We start from the raw sequence: 23,455 nt of genomic DNA on the forward strand, positions 1-23,455 counted from the left end.
TGAAATCACAGTAACGGACTTTATTATCTACTGTAAAGTTACAATATATGGTTGTAATTTCACAATAATTTAATGTGACAAAACCACAGTAAATTACTGTGAACTACCTCACAATAATTTACTGTGAATTTACATACAGTAATTTACTGTGAAAGTAATGCAATTATTAGCCAGTAATTTACTGTGAATTTAAGGTCAAATTTTTTACAGTGTATATATATGAGTATATGTGAGTCTTTAGTCAAGGCTGATTCAAAAGAAATAAATTAATAAAGGCTAACCATTTAAATCTAATAATTTGAATCATTTTATTATTACCACAGTGATTTCAATCTTTTTTAAAAGGTTCACTAGAGGGCAGCAATACCAAGCCTACATTCATTCAGTATCAACCGTAACTCTTCTTTACCCGATATATAAATTCTGTCACACATAAAACTAGTTCCCAAACCTTTAATACATAATACTTAAGTTTTTTCAAAGTAAGATTATTTCAGCAATAATTATTCAAACTTCTGAGCTGCAGATGAGTTTGTTTTTGTTGGAAGCGTGTGTATCTCTCTCTCTCTCTCTGTATGTGTGTGTGTTTGTGTGGTTTGAAGAGAGAGAGCGCAAAGTCTTATGTGTTTCTGACATTGATATAACCTGCTTCAAAAGTCAATGTAGTTCAATCTAAAATAGACAGCACTGCAAACTGTTCCCATGCAAAGTGCCAGATCAGTGAAAAACGAGAAGAGCTACAGTATCCTCTGTATGCCCGCACAGCCAAAGATTCTGACTCTCTCTTTTAATGAAGCATCATGGGAAACAGACTGAATGATTCTGGACAACTTTATTTTAGTCCTCAAGTACACTTAAAAAAAAAAGGTTGACACAACCTAAAATTTTAGGGCAACAAACTTCAGGACAGTTTTGAGTTTACTCAACTTACATCGAGTCAAATGCAGTAATTGGGTTGAAAGTTGAGTCAACTCAAAAATTTCCAAAAGTTTGTTGCCTTAAAATCTTTTTTTTTCAGTGTAGGCAACATAACCTGCAGAGACAGAGACCTTCAGTGTAACGTGCACAAGCATTGAGAACTTCACATTTTTTGTACAATTAATTATTCCACATGCAGTTTTATCACCTTATATTAATATTAAGTGACTGCAAAATATTTGGTCTTTTAAAAATGAACTTGATACAGCAAAATTGCTGGAAGAAGTTAAAAATGTTTGTAAAAAATAACAGTAACACTGTAAATATATATTTTAATGACAGTGAAATATATACATTAATATATTATATTCATTCATTCATTCATTCATTCATTTTCCTTCGGCTTAATACCTTCTTTATCAGGTGTTGCCACAGAGGAATGAACTGCCAACAATTCCAGCATATGTTTTACACAGCGGATTCCCTTTCAGCTGCAACCCAGTACTAGGAAACACCCATACACACTCTCATTCACACATAATCACTATGGCCAATTTTGTTCACTCAATTCACCAATAGGGAATTTCTTTGAACTGTGGGGGAAACCGGAGCACTTAGAGGAAACCTACACCAACACAGGAAGAACATGCAAACTCCACACAAAAATGCCAACTGGCTCAGCAGGGACTTGAACCAGTGACCTTTTTGCTGTGAGGTGACAGTGGTAACCACGGAGCCACTGTGATGCCTATTTATATTATATATTAAATATTATATATTAAATATATTTAGTAAAATATTATTTTGGTTCTTTGGTTCTATAAAAGACAGATAGATAGTTAGTGGCTAATTTGTACAAATCCAGTTCAGTTGTACAAAAATGTATGACTTTAAATGGAGGCATGGCACCGAACCCCACCCATAAACCCAACAGTCATTGTAAGATAAGCAAATCTTAAATTGTACGACTAAGATTGTATGAAGTCATACGAACAAGCCACTAAGTTAAAAGTTACAAATTGCTGTGAGATTGTGTTGCAGCGATAGATAGAACGACAGACAGACAGACATAGATAGATAGATAGATAGATAGATAGATAGATAGATAGATAGATAGATAGATAGATAGATAGATAGATAGATAGATAGATAGATAGATAGATAGATAGATAGATGTTTATACACTATGTTTGCACTGCATTATAAACAGAACTGTATCAGCTCATATTAGATTGAATCGTCTTTGTCCTAAAGGACACATGAAAGTGCTGCTCCATTATTTATGAGGAATAAGGTAATCTAATCTTTCCTTTCACTGGTGCATTGTTTATGCCAACAATGACGAATTTACTCAAGTCTGATTCAAAGCTGTAACATTAAAAATTCAGCTAACCTCTAGGTCCAGGATGCAGGCTTTACTATTTTTCAAACAGCCAAACATAAGATAAACATACTTAAGCATGTCTAGATAAGCAGTTATGGAGACTTATCTGAGCTATTTAATAATGATTTGTAATGATTTTATTGATGTCTATTTACAATTCAAGCACTCATACAACAAATGTTACACAAAATTTGTGCTGTATCTGGTGCAAATCCATTAGTCTAAATCTGTGAAACTGGACGAGAGAGCCTCCGTTAACATGCTGTAACTTAAACGTGAATAAAGTCGAATTTTAGTTAATTGCTTTCTGTTGCAGTTTAGATCTTGTTCCTGTCCAATGATAAGGCCTCAGTCTACTGATTGCTGTAAATTACCTCTGTTTACAGTGTGTTTGCTCCCCTGAGAGACAGTAGGACAACAGAAACGCATGTTATGCAACACCTGACTCAGTCCACATTATGTCTTCTGCTTCATTGAAGAGTTTATTTTAGATATCAGCATAAACAGCTGTCTGACTATTGCCTGGCCGAAGTAGGTAAGCAAATTCTTAAAGGGTTAGATGACCCAAAAAGGAAATTGATGTAATTAATTAGGCTACTTACCTTCGAGTCATTTCAAATACCAGAGACATTCATTCATCTTTGATGACACAAATGAAGATATGTTAAATGACATCTGACAGCTCCCTAATTTTCCATATACAGCAAGGTTCCAGACTTGTTCAAAGAAAAACAAAACTAACCATATGCCTTTAGTGGTTCAGTCGGAATAGCATCAATAATGGTTTTATGTTCAATCCACTTAAATTTGTTAAGTTAACTTAAAGGCTACCTATAATAAAAATCAACTTTTGTAAACTGTTTCACAGTATAATCACCATGGCTGCATGGTGTGAGTAAATGCTAATATGTGTGTACTGCCAATGGCATTTGTGTGTGACTCATTGTTTCAGAAAGGCTTGAATAAACTCCACCACAAATACATCAAATCAACTTAGTATTTTTGACTAATGAGCTGTTTTTCAGGTTCTGTCTCTATCACTGACTGCTGTTTATCTGATGTAATGCAGGAGAAGCAGACACGCATGTAGGAACGGTGAGCAGGAAAAAGCAGCTCATTTGAATTTAAAGCCACAGGCTATAGCTGAAGTGGTGAGAACCAATTTGTGGTCAAAACACACTGTAAAAAACACAGGGTTCCACACAATTTATTCATGTTGTCCCAACACAAATCAATTAAAAGGCACATATTTTACCCCTTTTACAAGATTTAAGATAAGCCTTTGGTGTCTCCAGAATGTGAAAGTTTCAGCTCAAAATACCCATCAGATCATTTATTATTGTAGCTGTTTTTGTAGCCTGTAGCTTTAAATGCAAATTAGCTGCTTCTCCCTGCCCAACATTCTCACATGTTCACAAAAACAGCTACAATGTACTCAGTCAACAAAATGGGCAGATTCTAGAGGCTATAATAAAATATCTGATAGGTATTTTGAGCTGAAACTTTCACATTCTCTCCACATGCACCAGACTCTTTCTCATCAACACTACATGTTTCTATAAAAACATCTTGCAATTCTTAGTGCGCCTCATGCAGGTAGGTGGTCTTATCAAACCACCTATAGGAGACACACCCTTTTCTCCATATGCTCCAGACACCTTCTTATAAGCACCCACGCTTATAAGAACCCCTTGTAATTCTGAGTGTGCTCCACTTAGGTGAGTGGGCTTGCCAAACCAGGACAGACTCATTCTGCAAGAAGGTACTGGTTTGAGTCCCAGCTAGGCCAGTTAGTGTTTCTGTGTTTCATGTCCTCCCCATGCTTGCATGGAATTCCCCTAGCTACTCCGGTTTCCTGCCACAGTCCAAAGACATGCAGTATAAGTGAGTTGAATAAACCAAATAGGCACAGTAAATGAATGTTTTTTATAGGAAGCAGGAGGTATAGGAATCAGGAGTTATAGGAGGCAGTTCATTCCACTGTGTCAACGCCTCCCCTAAAAATCAAGAAATAGGCCGAACTAATGAATTCAACTCTCGAGACCTACCAGAGCTCAGACTCCCCTCTCTCCTAATGAAATAGGAGAGGGCCCCGGGCTCGAGGATCTTCCTGAGCTCAGGGCTCTCTCCTAGGACAGCATTCCAAACACATTTTACTATCAATCATCAACTAAGTGTGAACTCTTAAAGTAATTGCAACTGTATGCACTCTTACCTGATAAACAGCTAGTATAGACACCCTGGCCTCCTCCTTTTGCAAAGCCCTGCCTGTCTCACTGATTTTTGTCCAGCCACTAACATAATGCCTCATTTTGGTACAGTACAGTATGATTTTGAATGGGTCGGGCTGATCAGGCTTGCACTTCCAGCAGAATTTGCTACTGCAAACTTACAGAAAGTATTATTGCTTTTGCCGTGACTAAAGCAAACTGTCGTCACAGCCCTCGATTTCCAAAAAGAAAAAAGTTTTAAACTCAATCCCTTAAGAGGATTCATGCATAATGCATGGCATGGGTTCGACCCAGTGAGCGAATCCAAGGGACAGACTGACAGACACAAGCACTGAATGAGCTCGTAGGGCTGCCAACATCTCTCTTTCCCTCTCTGCTCTGATAACATTGTGGATTTGAGGCGCCATTCATGTTTTATTCACATACACCACTCTTATGGAACTCAAACTGATGGGCCCCTCCTTTGCTCTCCATGCCTGACTGTTCAGAGCAACATGTCCTCATCTATTATGGATCTTAGATCTACTGGACAGTGGAAATTAAAAGTTATATGAGAAGCAGCATGTGCCGTCTGCTGCTTCTGTTAACTGTATACAAGCTGATTGCTGCGGTGATCTGTTGAAATTGAATGGGTGATATGTGCTGTAGACAATTTTGTAAACAAAACAATTAATAATAGTTTAAGATTTCATTCCAGTGTGACTTGCCATTCCTTAATGTAATTTATTAATACATTTATGTAAGGCCTTTTTTTTAGGGAATACTAATGAGTTTGTACACTAAAAATAGTCTTGCTGCCCTAAATGTTTGCAGTTGAATCAAATTAACTTTTATATTTATTTTAACTTACATAAATCAAACTGACTTAAACTTTGTATAACAAAAATAATTGAAATCTAATGAACTTTAAGGTGCAGTATGTAAGTTTGACAACCAGTAGTTAAACTAGGTATTACACTTATGAATCAAAACAAACGCAAGCGCAAATTGCCAGATTGACCAACAGGAGCAAGTTTGAAGATCGAGCCAAAGGCTGATTTAAATCATTATAAAAACAACAGCACCCATTAGAAGGAATAATTTCATATTACAAAAAGTTTTTGTTCTAACCAACAGCTCAAATTGATATATTAAAAACAGCTGAACAACAGAAAAATGGCAATGATCCCCTCAGGTACACCTCATGTGCTTTATTCAGTGTTAAATGCTAATAATGTGTTTAAATGCCCTTTTTTTTATATATTTCTTGCCGTACTACTGAAACCAGCAGCAGATAGTTCACCACAGATCTTGAAATTAAATAAACCCTCTGAACTTTTTATAATAATTTTTTTTTTCTTTTTTTTTTTAACCTTTATTATGGCATGACAGTAAAGATTACAGACAGGAAAGCATTGGGAGCAAAGAGAGGGGAAGGATTGGCAAAGGTCCTCAAGCAGGGTATCGGAACTTGGGTCGCCATGAGCACACCAGTCTGCGCACAGTACCACTAAGCTATTGACGATGGCTGAAATTGAACTTTAAAACTGTGGCTCAGTGTAAACTAACACAAATCAGTGATACAGCATGTACAATTAAAATATGTTAATGTTAATCTTACCATTTCGCGAGTGAGAGCATATTTTGTGCTTCTGAATGGCTGTATTTAAATTTCTGTAGTGTTGTGTCTGGAGCAAACAGCCAAATTGTTCATCACTGCCAATCTCATCACGTTGCGTGTTTTGACACGGGGTTACACTGTAACCTGCTCACCTAGATTTACATTTGTATTATTTATGTTATTTGCTAATTAATAACCACCTCCTGTGGAACTCTGAATCTGCGTCTCATTTCAGAGTCTGCTACTGTCCACTGAAGGTCGCATTTCGGTCTCGGACGCATGATTTCAGAGCCTTTCTGAATAAATTAATCAAATATGACATTCAAATTAAGATTTAAATCATTTAAATATAAAACTGAATAACTATTTATAATAAGTAAAAATATATTAAAATATTTCTAATATGTTTAATTATCAGTAAAAAAAAAATAATATCAATTTTTTTTATTCACATCTTAGCAATTTTAACCTAGAAACTGCTCAAAAAGCCACTCTATACCTTCAATTTTACTTCATTAGATTTAAGCTTTAATATTACTCTCGGAAATAAAGTATTATTAGTAATATAATACATAGTCCATAGTGAATTAGTAAAGTATTATTAGTAATATAATACAAACCGAAGTTATACTCAAGCAGGGACAACGTTTGCACCATTTGAAAGTTCATTAAACTATTATTATCACTCACTCACTTTGCTTCAGCTTATTCTTATCTTTATCAGCGGTTGCCACAGCCGAATGAATCACCAATTAGTCTGGCGCATATCTTGGCACATGGCACATGTACTATGTGCAATTATTTCTGCCACAATCTAGACGGCAACTCATAAACACACACACATTCAATCACTCACACACACACATTCACTCACTCACTCACTACAGCAAATGTACTTTATTCAGTTCTCTTACTCTATGATTACTTGCGTCCAGGACCACAATGCAAGTTTTTGTAACAAACTGTATAAACATTTATTTTCTTACCACACAGAATTTCTCATTTTGCGCCAGTTTTACAGCAAGAGATTGGTGATTTCTTTGCTTTTCTATTACTGTGGAGCTGTATTGTCGAACTGCTTTGGAGTCAGTGTCTGATCAGGAATATTCAGCAGCGCAGAGAACATTGAGGCTCCGTTTCAGTACAACAGACCACACATGGGACATGTTCAATATCTGACATAAACACAGAAAAAAAAGACACCTGACAGCCCACCGTTCTCTCCCAAACCACAGCACAGAATTCATTTAAACCATTTTGCAGAGCAATTGCTTTACCTTCAGAGATGTTTTCAGGAAAATATACTTTTCTTACCCAAATGATTTGTACTTCTGTTTTTTTTTTTCTGTTTAGTTTAATCAATCTTTCATTCTGTATTATTTCAAAGAATTGAAAAAATAAGTGTAGATATCTTTTATTATAAAAAATATCAAATATAAACACTAATTTATTATTATGATTTATTATTATTATTATTATTATTATTATTATTATTATTAAATTTCTTGAGGGTATTGCCAAAAAGTAAATTTTATACATTATCAAAAATGCTGGGTTCCACACAATCGATTTGTGTTAGGACAACATGAAGAAATTAAGTTAACTTGTTAGTTTTTACAAATGTAAGTAGATTGAACATAAAACAATTAGATTGGCTAAAAAATAATAAATAATTTGTTAAAATAAATTGTGTTGTTTCCACTTATTTTAAAAACAGCAAACGTCATTTTTGAACCGCCAATAATCCAGCATATGATGTACGCAGCGGAAGCCCTTCCAACTGCAACCCAGTACTGGGAAATACCCACACCGTCTCATTCACACACACACATACTCATACACTAATGGCAATTTAGTTTATTAAAATTCACCTATAATGCATGTCTTTGGGTTGTGGGGGAAACTGGAGCACATGGAAGAAACCCACGCAAACACAGGGAGAACATGCAAACTCCTTTTTGCTGTGAGGCGACAGTGCTAACCACTAAGCAACCATGTGCCAATTTAAACAATGTGTCTGTTTTTATTTTTTAGATGAAATAAGAGTATAAAGAAGGAGTCTGCTGTGAAAGGGCTGGAGGTCAACCACTCAAATACTCTAAATGTTTTTTGAAAAAAATATGTAAATATATGTAAAATACATATTGCATTACAAAAGTACACAATTAAGCAAGTTAAAAGTTCTACTAACGCCTGGGAGACATTACATGATATTCAAAACCTTTTGCTTCAAAATGTTGGCAGCAAATCTTGAATCAGGGCACATCCCCATAATGGATGTACATTGATTCCAAAATCTGTCTTAAAATCTTTGAGTGTTTGGTCAGTGTAAGGGTTTAAAAAGTGACTGAACTTGGTTGTGCTTATCATTTACAAAAGACTGGGCCATCTGAACAATCAGAGCTGGGCATGGTTTCAGAAGGGAACACATTGAAAAAACCTTTTTATTAGAAATAGTATATAATTCCCTGTCCTGGCATTACCTGTTTTCTTTTTTGTACAACCCAAACAATATATTGTTTAAAACTACTAAAAATCACTTTGTTAAACTTTTAAACATCACAAGTTGTCAGAAAAAAGTTCAAAAGTAACATATTTCAGTTAGATATTGTAAAATAAATGTGTCCGTAATGAAGTTAGATGCCCCCCTGCCCATCACGTAGGCCGAACTTTATTAGTAAAATATATAACAAACTTGGCAGCTCTTGACGAAGACTGCCATCAAACTGAAAGCAAATGCAAAACATAAACTGTCCAGGCCTAGTCTTCTTTCATCTTCCACTGCGATTTCTCCTGCTTTTAAGATCCAGAGCTCCTTCATGAGATATAAAACAGGTGACAGACTGTTTTTTTTCCAGGTTTTGCAGGTGGAAATGTCCCGAATTTTGATTGCCAATCTTAAGCCAATTGTAATGGTTTGATTGATTTGAAATTTCCCCAACCAATCGCAGAGCTCGGGGAATCAACGTGACTGTTCCGACTTGGCCCCCCTTGGTCCTCAGGTGACAGACTTGAGACTCAAGCCACCGTTCCTCACACGCTCGCGGCTCTCGTCTCCGCCCCACTCGTTACAGTGTCCAATCAGGACTTGAATATGACAGATAGTCTTTCTTGAAGGGATAGTTCACCCAGAAATTAACATTTTGTACTCTTGGCTTGTTCCAGTCTAGTTTGAGTTGAAAAAAAAAACCATGAAGAATTTTGGAAACATTTAAACACTGACTTCCATAGTATTTATTTTTCCTACTATGGATGTAAACCATACCTGCTAACACCCCCATTTTTTCCAGGAGTCTTCTGTATTTCACAATCTAATTGAGAGGGATCTGTGTGCCGGCTCGGTGCAGATGCAATCTGAGCTGCATACAATGCTTTTTAATGCGCTCACCTTACCCCACCCCTTACCCTACCTTTCACAATGACATCATTAACTCCATTGAGTGCATTGTGTCTGACATTGCAATCTTAGCTTGGATTATAAAAACCTGCATTCAGATTCTATTGATCTAATTACGAAAATCCTTTTTTGTCCATGTTTTTCAAGTTTCAAGTTTTTTCAAGTTTTCAAATATTCAAATCTCAAAGCATGTTTTACCTCAATCTGGCAACAACTATACGGTATAACCCAGTTGCACTGTTGATTTCTGCACAGGTGTTAAATGCAGGATTCAAGTGACTGGAAATCCACAGCTTTGCTCAAGGTTTAACAATTTCAACTAAAACATGAAGTCTGAAAGAGACATGTTGAGTAGCTCCTCCCCTTTTTAAAATAGCCAATAGCATTTTGTTTATATAACAACACTCATTGAGTTAAAGCAAATCTGACTCATGACAGCCACAGATTATAATAGCAATAATGAATGTAACTGTGCCTTAAAGATTCAGTATATGACACTTACTATGTATAGGTACAGTAAGTGAATATAGAAAAAAAGTGGCTTTTTGGAGCTACATGTTTAAACAAATGTGGAGAAGGTCAGATCAACAGTGTATTGGCTACCGTTTATTATTATCTTATATACAGTATGCAAGTCCGTAGGAGAACCCTCTTTGTGAATAAAATACTGTTAGTTACTGTTAGCCACATCCTGAAGAAGGTGGGAGACTTTAGAAAGTAGAAAACATTCGGATGGTCATCACATTTCATTGAAGTGCACAATGATGTTATGCAAATTATTTGATCATTATTGTCAAAAGTTAAAAAGGGATTTTGTTTTAAAAGCTTACAGTGCTCCTTCTAAAAGCAAATATTTGCTTTAGAGCACACTAAGGCCCAATCCCAATTGTATTTTTGTATCCCTACCCCTTCCCCTTCCCCTTGGCCCTTAAAACTGAGTGTGAAGGAGAAAGGCTTCAAAATTTACCCCTAAGAAATAGGACAGCACTACAGCACCTGCACACATTATCATCATATGTCATTCTCTTGCTTCATATGAGATCAGACGATCGCGACTGCTTTAGTGATTCCAGTTGTGCTATTGTTTGGTGTTTATTTTCAGGAAATCACTGAAGGCATATATTATATTATCATGACAATCTAATGTGGCAATAAGATCATAACTATACTGTGTATTTACACCATAGCCTTATTCATCTATGTAAACACACCAAAAACAACATTAACATTATACCAGACACTGTAAAAAGCTCATTCCCAGCAACTAGACATTACTGACGGTATTCGAGTGTCATCAAGTGTTAGAATGTTGTGGGACTGCTATACAGGAGTTATTATTAGGGATTCTACTGTAGATCGCGAAATTTAGCATTTTTAATTTTAGCATTTTTTTAAAAAAGCATGACGGTAAAAAACAAACGCGGTTTTAAATTTATTAGAACATATGTTTGTTTGTTGTAAGAATTTGTCAAAAAGTACTAATTTTTGGATCTCCTTACTTCCAGGTGCAGTGATCCTGCTGTTGTGGCTGGTGTATTCTGGGAAATTTTCTTACCCCTTGGTTTCGAGTGTGGTCCTGAAAAATTTTTATTCCAAGGACTATCTACCCCTTCCCCTTAGCCCTACGCCTTCAAGCGAAAGAGAATTGCGACACCCCAACCCATTCAAGGGAGTGCTCAAAAAGAGGGGTAGGGGTAAAGGGAGAGGGGTAAGGGGTAGAACTGGGATTGGGCCTTAAGATAAACATACAGTAATAATACTAACTTTAGTAATGATTAGAGGCGGAGTTTAAATAACTGGGATCAGGGCAACAAAAATCTTGATCGGCTTCAGACTTAGAATGGATGTAAACCATGGGGTGTATTCTAGAAAGCAAGTTTGACTTAAATTCACATTAATCCCTAAATTTGCTTACTTGAGGTATGTCAGTTCCAAAAGCAGTCCTGGGAGTAAGTTCTGTCAGCTCAGATCATGTTAACCTTGAACGCAAAAGACATTCGCAACAGAACACTGAAACTATGAGTCACCATGAAAACAGATGACAAAAGGAGAATGCAACTCACATACCCTGACAGTTATCTTATGAAAGTTGAGATTATCCGTTTACATATCTCTAAACGTAGCCAGGTATGTCACAGGTATGGGTGGTTGTAGATCAGAAAAGAACTCTGTCTCTACTGGTGTTCCTTAGGGTTCAGCTTTAGGACCTCTACTTTTTGTCATTTACTTATAAGCCCCCCTTCTGAAATCTCTCAGCCTTCATCATCCTCTTTATGCCAATAATACAAATATTTAAACACATTCAGGTCCCAAAGAGCATTTTGAGATGGCTTTTTGTCTGACTCTGCATGACTTGTTTAATTTCTTGTGTTTGAAACAGGTTAAAATGAGTTATGCTCGCTGTTTCCTGTCATAATGTTTCTAAGACTGATCTTTGGATGTTTAGGAATCAGGCTTTGGTTATTTTTTCTTTGTTTTTGTTTTGTTTTATCTTTACTTTTTAAAGTATTTCATTTTTCTTTTATACTCCTCTACTTTGCTCAGATATAATACTGTTTTATGGCAGATTGACAATGGCTAAGACTAAAGAGAGTTCAAGCACATGATTCATTTCATGGAACATTACAGGGGTGAACAACAATGTCAAAATGTGCCGCGTTCTGTCTAATTTTCAACACCTTAAGGGTGACATTTTTTTTCTTTAAGAGATGCATCTTAAAACAACTGATATACAACGGCTTAAAAGAGCATGGGTGGCCCATCTGTTTCACTCAAAGTTTAGTACGTAAGCAAGAGGTACCGCTATTCTTATTCACAAAAGTGTCCCTTTTGAGTTGACAGATGCTGTATCCGATCCTAATGGGCGCTATGTTGAATTACAGTCAAACTTCGAGATGTGTCTGTCATTATGGCAAGCATTTATGCTCCTAATTGGGATGAGGACATGTTCATATCAACATTTTTTTCAGCTACTCCTGATATCGAGAATAGACATATCATTTTAGGGGGTGATTTTAACTTCTTTCAGGACATTTATCATTAGCAACAATTGCCAAGAAAGACTATAAGATCCCCTTTTGTGTAGCAGTTATAGACCCATTTCACTATTAATTGTGGATTACAAAATTTTTGTCCTTGCGGTTACAAGTGCTACCCCAAATAATTCTAGATGACCCGACAGGTTTTATGAATAGAAGACACTCATTCTTTAACACAAGAAAACTAATCAATATTCTCAATGTGCCCTATTTAGATGTGCCAGAGATGGTTTTGGCTCTTGATGCAGAGAAGGCATTTGATGTAGTGGAATGGCGATATTTATTTTGAGTAATGGAGAATTTTGATTTTGATAATGGGTTAATTTCCTGGGTCAAATTGTTGTACGTCTCTCTGCAAGCATCTGTGTTTACTAATGGTGTGTTTTCAACTCCTTTTTTTGCTCCAGTGGGGCACTAGAAAGGGCTGCCCTTTGTCGCCTTTGCTTTTTGCCATGGCCATTGAGCCCTTAGCAATTTGGCTTTGTGAGGATGTTAATTTTAAAGGTATCAAACGGCTAGATAGAGAGTATAAATTTTCCTTATATGCTGATGATCCCTTACTTTTTATTTCTGACCCAGTGGTTGCTGTCCCTATTATTTTGAGCATTCTAAATCAGTTTAGTAAAATTTCGGGGTACAAAATTAACTTTCATAAGAGTGAGCTGTTCCCTGTAAATCCATTGGCAAAAAACTTTACACACTCACTTTTTCCTTTTAGATGGGCAGTTAATGGATTTAAGTATTTAGGTATCGCCGTGACCAAATCTTTAAGATATTATAAGATATAAGATATATATACTTATAAATTGTGAATCTGACATAGAACGCTGGTCTAAACTTCCCTTTTCTCTTGCTGGGCGCATAAACCTGATCAAGATGACTGTTCTTTACAAGTTTTTGTACTTATTTCAACACATTCCAATTTACCTTAAGAATTTTTTTTTATTGATTTGGATAAATGTATTACATCCTTTTAATGGGGAAATAAACCAGTTCGAATTAAGAAATCTATTTTGCAGCTCCCTAAAAACAGAGGGGGTTTTGCACTCCCAAATTACATACATTATTATTGGGCTTGCAATATTCAAAAGATTTTATATTGGAGGAACAATATAAATTCTGAACTTCCTTGCTGGGCTTATCTAGAGCAGTCCTCAGCTTGCCTTTCTTTAAGCTCTGTTTTATCATATTTATATTTTATTTATATTTATATTTTCATATATATTTATTAACTACCTTTACCTGCAAAGCTCAGCTCAAGTTTAGAAATGTCCTAATCAATTTAGGAAACACACAGGTTTATAAAGGTCTTCCATTCTTTCTCCAATATGTAAAAACCACTGTTTTGCACCATCTAATACGGATGCAGCTTTCAGAATGTGGTCTGATAAGGGCATGAAAACAATTAATGAACTCTACGAGAGTGGCATTTTCTCATGTCTTAATAACCTTTCTAAAAGATTTGACCTACCTAATTCACACTTATTTCGTTTTTTTCAAGTCAGGCACTTTGTGCACAAACTATTCCCTCATTTTCCAAATCGACCTCCTGAATCTCCATTAGATGACTTGTTAGAGCTTGAATCACACTCAAAACATTGCATTTCTACCATTTATAACCTGAATTATAATCTAAATTTAAGCTCTGCAAATCAAGCCAGAGGTGCTTGGAAAGAGAACTTAGGGTTTGAGTTCTCTGATGAATACTGGCAGCATATTCTTGAGTTCAAAAAAACCTCTTCTATATGTGCATAACATGGGCTTATACAATCTAAGATTCTACATAGGGTTTACTACACTAATGCTAGACTTGCTGAAATACATACCTCTGTCAGCGATGCCTGTAAAAGGTCTAAACAGTCCCCAGCGGATCTTGTCCACATGTTGTGGGAATGGCCTAAATTATTTGATTATTGAACTAAAGTATTTAAAACTCTGAAAGATGCATTCGACATAGATCTGGATACAAATCCACTTCTAGCCATTTTTGGTTTGGCAGTAGATGCTAACCTTTTAGTAATGGTCCAAAGGCTTTAGCTTTTACTACTTTAAAAGCAAAGCGACACATCCTTTTAAAGTGAAAACATGTCTCTCCTCCATTTTTTGATACATGGATAAAAGAAGTGTTTACTTGTATTAAATTGGAAAAGTTGAGCAATAATATATGAATACATATCTGTTATTTATTTTACTTTTTTATTTATTTTATGTTTCATTTTTAATTGTTTTACCTTTTTATTGTTACAGGTATTATTAATTTATTTATTTATTTTTCTTAATGGGAAGTTGGAGGCTGTTGAGGGAGGGAAGTGTTCAGGTCTTTATGGCTGCTACCTGTTTTGCTCATGACAGGAATCTAGACGTCTCTGGGTGTTTGAGTCCCGACTGCTGTACTGAGGACTCTCCTGCTGCTGCCAGTTTGAGTCCCGACTGCTGTACTGAGGACTCTCCTGCAGCTGCCAGTTTGAGTCCAGACTGCTGTACTGAGGACTCTCCTGCTGCTGCCTGTTTGAGTCCCGACAACTGTACTGAGGACTCTCCTGCATGTTTGAGTCCCGACTGCTGTACTGAAGACTCTCCTGCTGCTGCCTGTTTGAGTCCCGACTGCAGTATTGAGGACTATCCTGTTGTGGCCAGTTTGAGTCCCGTCTGCTATACTGAGGACTCTCCTGATTCTGCCTGTTTGAGTCCCGACTGCTGTACTGAGGACTCTCCTGCTGCTGCCAGCTTGAGTCCCGACTACTGTACTGAGGACTCTCCTGCTGCTGCCAGCTTGAGTCCTGACTGCTGTACTGAGGACTCTCCTACTGCTGCCAGCTTGAATCCCGACTGCTGTACTGAGGACTCTCCTGCCTGTTTGAGTCCCGACTGCTGTACTGAGGACTCTCCTGCCTGTTTAAGTCCCGACTGCTGTACTGAGGACTCTCCTGCCCGTTTGAGTACCGACTGCTGTACTGAGGACTCTCCTGCTGCTGCCAGTTTGAGTCCCGATTGCTGTACTGAGGACTCTCCTGCCTGTTTGAGTCCCGACTGCTGTACTGAAGACTCTCCTGGTGCTGCCTGTTTGAGTCCCGACTGCAGTATTGAGGACTATCCTGTTGTGGCCAGTTTGAATCCCGTCTGCTGTACTGAGGACTCTCCTGATTCTGCCTGTTTGAGTCCCGTCTGCTGTACTGAGGACTCTCCTGCCGCTGCCAGCTTGAGTCCCGACTACTGTACTGAGGACACTCCTGCTGCTGCCAGCTTGAGTCCCGACTGCTGTACTGAGGACTCTCCTACTGCTGCCAGCTTCAGTCCCTACTACTGTACTGAGGACTCTCCTGGATCTGCCTGTTTGAGACCCGACTGCTGTACTGAGGACTCTCCTGATTTTGCCTGTTTGAGCCCTGACTGCAGTACTGAGGACTCTCCTGCTGCTGCCTGTTTGAATCCCGACTGCTGTACTGAAGACTCTCCTGCTGCTGCTGCCTGTTTGAGTCCCAACTGCAGTATTGAGGACTATCCTGCTGTGGCCAGTTTGAGTCCCGTCTGCTGTACTGAGGACTCTCCTAATTCTGCCTGTTTGAGTCCCGACTGCTGTACTGAGGACTCTCCTGCTGCTTCCAGCTTGAGTCCCGACTACTGTACTGAGAACTCTCCTGCTGCTGCCAGCTTGAGTCCCGACTGCTGTACTGAGGACTCTCCTACTGCTGCCAGCTTGAGTCCCGACTACTGTACTGAGGACTCTCCAGATTCTGCCTATTTGAGTCCCGACAGCAGTACAGAGGTCTCTCCTGCTACCTGTTCTACTCCCAACTGCTCTACGAAGGCCTCCTCTGGTGTTGACGTTTCAGCTCCTGACTGGGGTACTGAGGTCTTTATGGCTGCTACCTGTTTTGCTCATGATAGGAATCTAGACGTCTCTGCCTGTTTGAGTCCCGACTGCTGTACTGAGGACTCTCCTGCCCGTTTGAGTACCGACTGCTGTACTGAGGACTCTCCTGCTGCTGCCAGTTTGAGTCCCGACTGCTGTACTGAGGACTCTCTTGCTGCTGCCTGTTTGAGTCCCGACTGCTGTACTGAAAACTCTCCTGCCTGTTTGAGTCCCGACTGCTGTACTGAAGACTCTCCTGCTGCTGCCTGTTTGAGTCCCGACTGCAGTATTGAGGACTATCATGTTGTGGCCAGTTTGAGTCCCGTCTGCTGTACTGAGGACTCTCCTGATTCTGCCTGTTTGAGTCCCGACTGCTGTACTCAGGACTCTCCTGCTGCTGCCTGTTTGAGTCCCGACTGCTGTACTGAAGACTCTCCTGCTGCTGCCTGTTTGAGTCCCGACTGCAGTATTGAGGACTATCCTGCTGTGGCCAGTTTGAGTCCCGTCTGCTGTACTGAGGACTCCCCTGATTCTGCCTGTTTGAGTGCCGACTGCTGTACTGAGGACTCTCCTGCTGCTGCCAGCTTGAGTCCCGACTACTGTACTGAGGACTCTCCTGCTGCTGCCAGCTTGAGTCCCGACTACTGTACTGAGGACTCTCCTGATTCTGCCTGTTTGAGACCCGACTGCTGTACTGAGGACTCTCCTGATTCTGCCTGTTTGAGTCCCGACTGCTGTACTGAGGACTCTCCTGCTGCTGCCTGTTTGAGTCCCGACTGCTGTACTGAAGACTCTCCTGCTGCTGCCTGTTTGAGTCCCGACTGCAGTATTGAGGACTCTCCTGCTGCTGCCAGCTTGAGTCCCGACTACTGTACTGAGGACTCTCCTGCTGCTGCCAGCTTGAGTCCCGACTGCTGTACTGAGGACTCTCCTACTGCTGCCAGCTTGAGTCCCGACTACTGTACTGAGGACTCTTCTGCTGCTGCCAGCTTGAGTACCCGACTGCTGTACTGAAGACTCTCCTGCTGCTGCTTGTTTGAGTCCCGACTGCAGTATTGAGGACTATCCTGCTGTGGCCAGTTTGAGCCCCGTCTGCTGTACTGAGGACTCTCCTGCTGCTGCCAGCTTGAGTCCCGACTACTGTACTGAGGACTCTCCTGATTCTGCCTGTTTGAGACCCGACTGCTGTACTGAGGACTCTCCTGATTCTGCCTGTTTGAGTCCCGACTGCTGTACTGAGGACTCTCCTGCTGCTGCCTGTTTGAGTCCCGACTGCTGTACTGAGGACTCTCCTGCTGCTGCCTGTTTGAGTCCCGACTGCTGTACAGAGAACTCTCCTGCTTGTTTGAGTCCCGACTGCTGTACTGAAGACTCTCCTGCTGCTGCCTGTTTGAGTCCCGATTGCAGTATTGAGGACTATCCTGTTGTGGCCAGTTTGAGTCCAGTCTGCTGTACTGTGGACTCTCCTGATTCTGCTTGTTTGAGTCCCGACTGCTGTACTGAGGACTCTCCTGCTGCTGCCAGCTTGAGTCCCGACTGCTGTACTGAGGACTCTCCTGCTGCTGACAGTCTGAGTCCCGACTGCAGTACTGAGGACTCTCCTGCTGCTGCCAGCTTGAGTCCCGACTACTGTACTGAGGACTCTCCTGATTCTGCCTGTTTGAGACCCGACTGCTGTACTGAGGACTCTCCTGATTCTGCCTCTTTGAGTCCCGACTGCTGTACTGAGGACTCTCCTGCTGCTGCCTGTTTGAGTCCCGACTGCTGTACTGAAGACTTTCCTGCTGCTGCCTGTTTGAGTCCTGACTGCAGTATTGAGGACTATCCTGCTGTGGCCAGTTTGAGTCCCGTCTGCTGTACTGAGGACTCTCCTGATTCTGCCTGTTTGAGTCCCGACTGCTGTACTGAGGACTCTCCTGCTGCTGCCAGCTTGAGTCCTGACTGCTGTACTGAAGACTCTCCTGCTGCTGCCTGTTTGAGTCCCGACTGCAGTATTGAGGACTATCCTGCTGTGGCCAGTTTGAGTCCCGTCTGCTGTACTGAGGTCTCTCCTGATTCTGCCTGTTTGAGACCCGACTGCTGTACTGAGGACTCTCCTGCTGCTGCCAGCTTGAGTCCCAACTGCTGTACTGAAGACTCTCCTGCTGCTGCCAGCTTGAGTCCCGACTACTGTACTGAGGACTCTCCTGCCTGTTTGAGTCCCGACTGCTGTACTGAGGACTCTCCTGATTCTGCCTGTTTGAGTCCCAACTGCTGTACTGAGGACTCTCCTGCTGCTGCCTGTTTGAGTCCCGACTGCTCTACTGAAGACTCTCCTGCTGCTGCCTATTTGAGTCCCAACTGCAGTATTGAGGACTATCCTGCTGTGGCCAGTTTGAGTCCCGTCTGCTGTACTGAGGACTCCTGATTCTGCCTCTTTGAGTCCCGACTGCTGTACTGAGGACTATCCTGCTGTGGCCAGTTTGAGTCCCATCTGCTGTACTGAGGACTCTCCTGATTCTGCCTGTTTGAGTCCCGACTGCTGTACTGAGGACTCTCCTGCTGCTGCCAGCTTGAGTCCCGACTACTGTATTGAGGACTCTCCTGCTGCTGCCAGCTTGAGTCCCGACTGCTGTACTGAGGACTCTCCTGCCGCTGCCAGCTTGAGTCCCGACTACTGTACTGAGGACACTCCTGCTGCTGCCAGCTTGAGTCCCGACTGCTGTACTGAGGACTCTCCTACTGCTGCCAGCTTCAGTCCCGACTACTGTACTGAGGACTCTCCTGATTCTGCCTGTTTGAGACCCGACTGCTGTACTGAGGACTCTCTTGATTTGCCTGTTTGAGCCCTGACTGCAGTACTGAGGACTCTCCTGCTGCTGCCTGTTTGAATCCCGACTGCTGTACTGAAGACTCTCCTGCTGCTGCTGCCTGTTTGAGTCCCAACTGCAGTATTGAGGACTATCCTGCTGTGGCCAGTTTGAGTCCCGTCTGCTGTACTGAGGACTCTCCTAATTCTGCCTGTTTGAGTCCCGACTGCTGTACTGAGGACTCTCCTGCTGCTGCCAGCTTGAGTCCCGACTACTGTACTGAGAACTCTCCTGCTGCTGCCAGCTTGAGTCCCGACTGCTGTACTGAGGACTCTCCTACTGCTGCCAGCTTGAGTCCCGACTACTGTACTGAGGACTCTCCAGATTCTGCCTATTTGAGTCCCGACAGCAGTACAGAGGTCTCTCCTGCTACCTGTTCTACTCCCAACTGCTCTACGAAGGTCTCCTCTGGTGTTGACGTTTCAGCTCCTGACTGGGGTACTGAGGTCTTTATGGCTGCTACCTGTTTTGCTCATGATAGGAATCTAGACGTCTCTGCCTGTTTGAGTCCCGACTGCTGTACTGAGGACTCTCCTGCCCGTTTGAGTACCGACTGCTGTACTGAGGACTCTCCTGCTGCTGCCAGTTTGAGTCCCGACTGCTGTACTGAGGACTCTCTTGCTGCTGCCTGTTTGAGTCCCGACTGCTGTACTGAGAACTCTCCTGCCTGTTTGAGTCCCGACTGCTGTACTGAAGACTCTCCTGCTGCTGCCTGTTTGAGTCCCGACTGCAGTATTGAGGACTATCCTGTTGTGGCCAGTTTGAGTCCCGTCTGCTGTACTGAGGACTCTCCTGATTCTGCCTGTTTGAGTCCTGACTGCTGTACTCAGGACTCTCCTGCTGCTGCCTGTTTGAGTCCCGACTGCTGTACTGAAGACTCTCCTGCTGCTGCCTGTTTGAGTCTCGACTGCAGTATTGAGGACTATCCTGCTGTGGCCAGTTTGAGTCCCGTCTGCTGTACTGAGGACTCCCCTGATTCTGCCTGTTTGAGTCCCGACTGCTGTACTGAGGACTCTCCTGCTGCTGCCAGCTTGAGTCCCGACTACTGTACTGAGGACTCTCCTGCTGCTGCCAGCTTGAGTCCCGACTACTGTACTGAGGACTCTCCTGATTCTGCCTGTTTGAGACCCGACTGCTGTACTGAGGACTCTCCTGATTCTGCCTGTTTGAGTCCCGACTGCTGTACTGAGGACTCTCCTGCTGCTGCCTGTTTGAGTCCCGACTGCTGTACTGAAGACTCTCCTGCTGCTGCCTGTTTGAGTCCCGACTGCAGTATTGAGGACTCTTCTGCTGCTGCCAGCTTGAGTCCCGACTGCTGTACTGAGGACTCTCCTGATTCTGTCTGTTTGAGCCCCGACTGCTGTTCTGAGGACTCTCCTGATTCTGCCTGTTTGGCTGCTGACTGAATTACAGAGGTCTCTCCTTCTGCCTGTTTGAGTCCTGACAGTTGTACTGAGGACTCTCCTGCTGCTGCCAGCTTGAGTCCCGACTGCTGTACTGAGGACTCTCCTGATTCTGCCTGTTTGAGTCCCGACTGGTGTACTGAGGACTCTCCTGCTGCTGCCTGTTTGAGTCCCGACTGCTGTACTGAAGACTCTCCTGCTGCTGCCTGTTTGAGTCCCGACTGCAGTATTGAGGACTATCCTGCTGTGGCCAGTTTGAGTCCCATCTGCTGTACTGAGGACTCTCCTGATTCTGCCAGTTTGAGTCCCAACTGCTGTACTGAGGACTCTCCTGCTGCTGCCAGCTTGAGTCCCGACTACTGTATTGAGGACTCTCCTGCTGCTGCCAGCTTGAGTCCCGACTGCTGTACTGAGGACTCTCCTGCTGCTGCCTGTTTGAGTCCTGACTGCATTATTGAGGACTATCCTGCTGTGGCCAGTTTGAGTCCCATCTGCTGTACAGAGGACTCTCCTGATTCTGCCTGTTTGAGTCCCGACTGCTGTACTGAGGACTCTCCTGATTCTGTCTGTTTGAGCCCCGACTGCTGTTCTGAGGACTCTCCTGATTCTGCCTGTTTGGCTGCTGACTGAATTACAGAGGTCTCTCCTTCTGCCTGTTTGAGTCCTGACAGTTGTACTGAGGACTCTCCTGCTGCTGCCAGCTTGAGTCCCGACTGCTGTACTGAGGACTCTCCTGATTCTGCCTGTTTGAGTCCCGACTGCTGTACTGAGGACTCTCCTGCTGCCGCCTGTTTGAGTCCCGACTGCTGTACTGAAGACTCTCCTGCTGCTGCCTGTTTGAGTCCCGACTGCAGTATTGAGGACTATCCTGCTGTGGCCAGTTTGAGTCCCATCTGCTGTACTGAGGACTCTCCTGATTCTGCCTGTTTGAGTCCTGACTGCTGTACTGAGGACTCTCCTGCTGCTGCCAGCTTGAGTCCCGACTACTGTATTGAGGACTCTCCTGCTGCTGCCAGCTTGAGTCCCGACTGCTGTACTGAGGACTCTCCTGCCGCTGCCTGTTTGAGTCCTGACTGCATTATTGAGGACTATCCTGCTGTGGCCAGTTTGAGTCCCATCTGCTGTACAGAGGACTCTCCTGATTCTGCCTGTTTGAGTCCCGACTGCTGTACAGAGGACTCTCCTGCTGCTGCCAGCTTGAGTCCCGACTACTGTACTGAGGACTCTCCTGCTACTGCCAGCTTGAGTCCCGACTGCTGTACTGAGGACTCTCCTACTGCTGCCAGCTTGAGTCCCGACTACTGTACTGAGGACTCTCCTGCTGCTGCCAGCTTGAGTCCCGACTACTGTACTGAGGACTCTTCTGCTGCTGACAGCTTGAGTCCCGACTGCTGTACTGAAGACTCTCCTGCTGCTGCCTGTTTGAGTCCTGACTGCAGTATTAAGGACTATCCTGCTGTGGCCAGTTTGAGTCCCGTCTGCTGTACTGAGGACTCTCCTGATTCTGCCTGTTTGAGTCCCAACTGCTGTACTGAGGACTCTCCTGCTGCTGCCAGCTTGAGTCCCGACTACTGTACTGAGGACTCTCCTGCTGCTGCCAGCTGGAGTCCCGACTGCTGTACTGAGGACTCTCCTGCTGCTGCCTGTTTGAGTCCCGACTGCTGTACTGAAGACTCTCCTGCTGCTGCCTGTTTGAGTCCCGACTGCTGTACTGAGGACTCTCTTGATTCTGTCTGTTTGAGCCCCGACTGCTGTTCTGAGGACTCTCCTGATTCTGCCTGTTTGGCTGCTGACTGAATTACAGAGGTCTCTCCTTCTGCCTGTTTGAGTCCTGACAGTTGTACTGAGGTCTCTACTGCTTCAGTCCCTGTGGCTTCTTCCTACACCATCTATGTGTTTCCTACACCTGTCCGCTTGGTGACCAATTGGAGTCCAGATGTCTTTCTTCATTCCTCATTTTGTGTTTTAATGTCATTTGCATCGTATTTCTGATCGGCTCCAAATAAAGCATAGAAAAAAAAACTGTCTTTTGTCCAAAGCACTTTAAAATCCTTTTTTCCCCACCTCAGGTAACCTTTGATAATCATGTTAAAATTTACAGTTGCAGATTTTAAAAAAAATTCTTTTGTCAGTTAGACAAAACTGACAAAAGAACAATCTTTTAGCTGGTGTTTCCAACCCTAACGCTAACCAAATCTATACATACAAAATATTCAAGGATTGGAAATTACTATTCTCCAGTATTAGAATCCATGGTAAAGTTTAGAGTGAATTAAACCTATAAAAAATGGTCCAAGTACTAAACCTGTTTGTAAATGAAACAGTAATAAATGTGTGAGAAATATACTGATTGTGACAGTGTAAATGTGATGCACTATACATATACATATATATACATATATATATATATATATATATATATATATATATACATATACATATATATACATATATATATATATATATATATATATATATATATATATATATATATATATATATATATATATATATATATATATATATATATATATATATACACACACACACACACACACATATAAAATATTTAAAATTTACCTTATTTTAAATTAACTGTAACAACACAATTCTTGAGATTTCATTGGGACAACTTAATTTTTTTATGTTAAATCCGTATTAATTTGTTAAAAGTGTTAAGTTAACTTAATCAATTTGTGTTGGGACAACATGAATGAATTGTGTGGAACCCTGCATTTTTTATGTTATTGACTGAACTTACCTTTTCTTTTTTATTGAATTT

At 41.6% G+C, this 23,455-nt stretch overlaps 1 protein-coding gene across 1 annotated transcript; it reads right to left on the reverse strand.

Moving 5' to 3' along the window:
- Positions 1-18,393: 18,393 nt before the first annotated feature.
- Positions 18,394-22,623, reverse strand: LOC147838230 (uncharacterized). Its single transcript, XM_088651680.1, has 4 exons — positions 22,578-22,623; positions 20,253-22,493; positions 19,833-20,072; positions 18,394-19,792 (listed from the first exon to the last, which is right to left on the reverse strand). The coding sequence occupies exons 1-4, from the start codon at positions 22,621-22,623 to the stop codon at positions 19,743-19,745; spliced, it is 2,577 nt and encodes an 858-aa protein (XP_088507806.1). The 3' UTR covers positions 18,394-19,742.
- Positions 22,624-23,455: the final 832 nt, after the last annotated feature.

The sequence above is a fragment of the Danio rerio genome, chromosome 23, assembly GCF_052040795.2.
Source record: "Danio rerio strain M-AB ecotype USA chromosome 23, GRCz13ab, whole genome shotgun sequence".
Taxonomy (NCBI): Eukaryota; Metazoa; Chordata; class Actinopteri; order Cypriniformes; family Danionidae; genus Danio; species Danio rerio.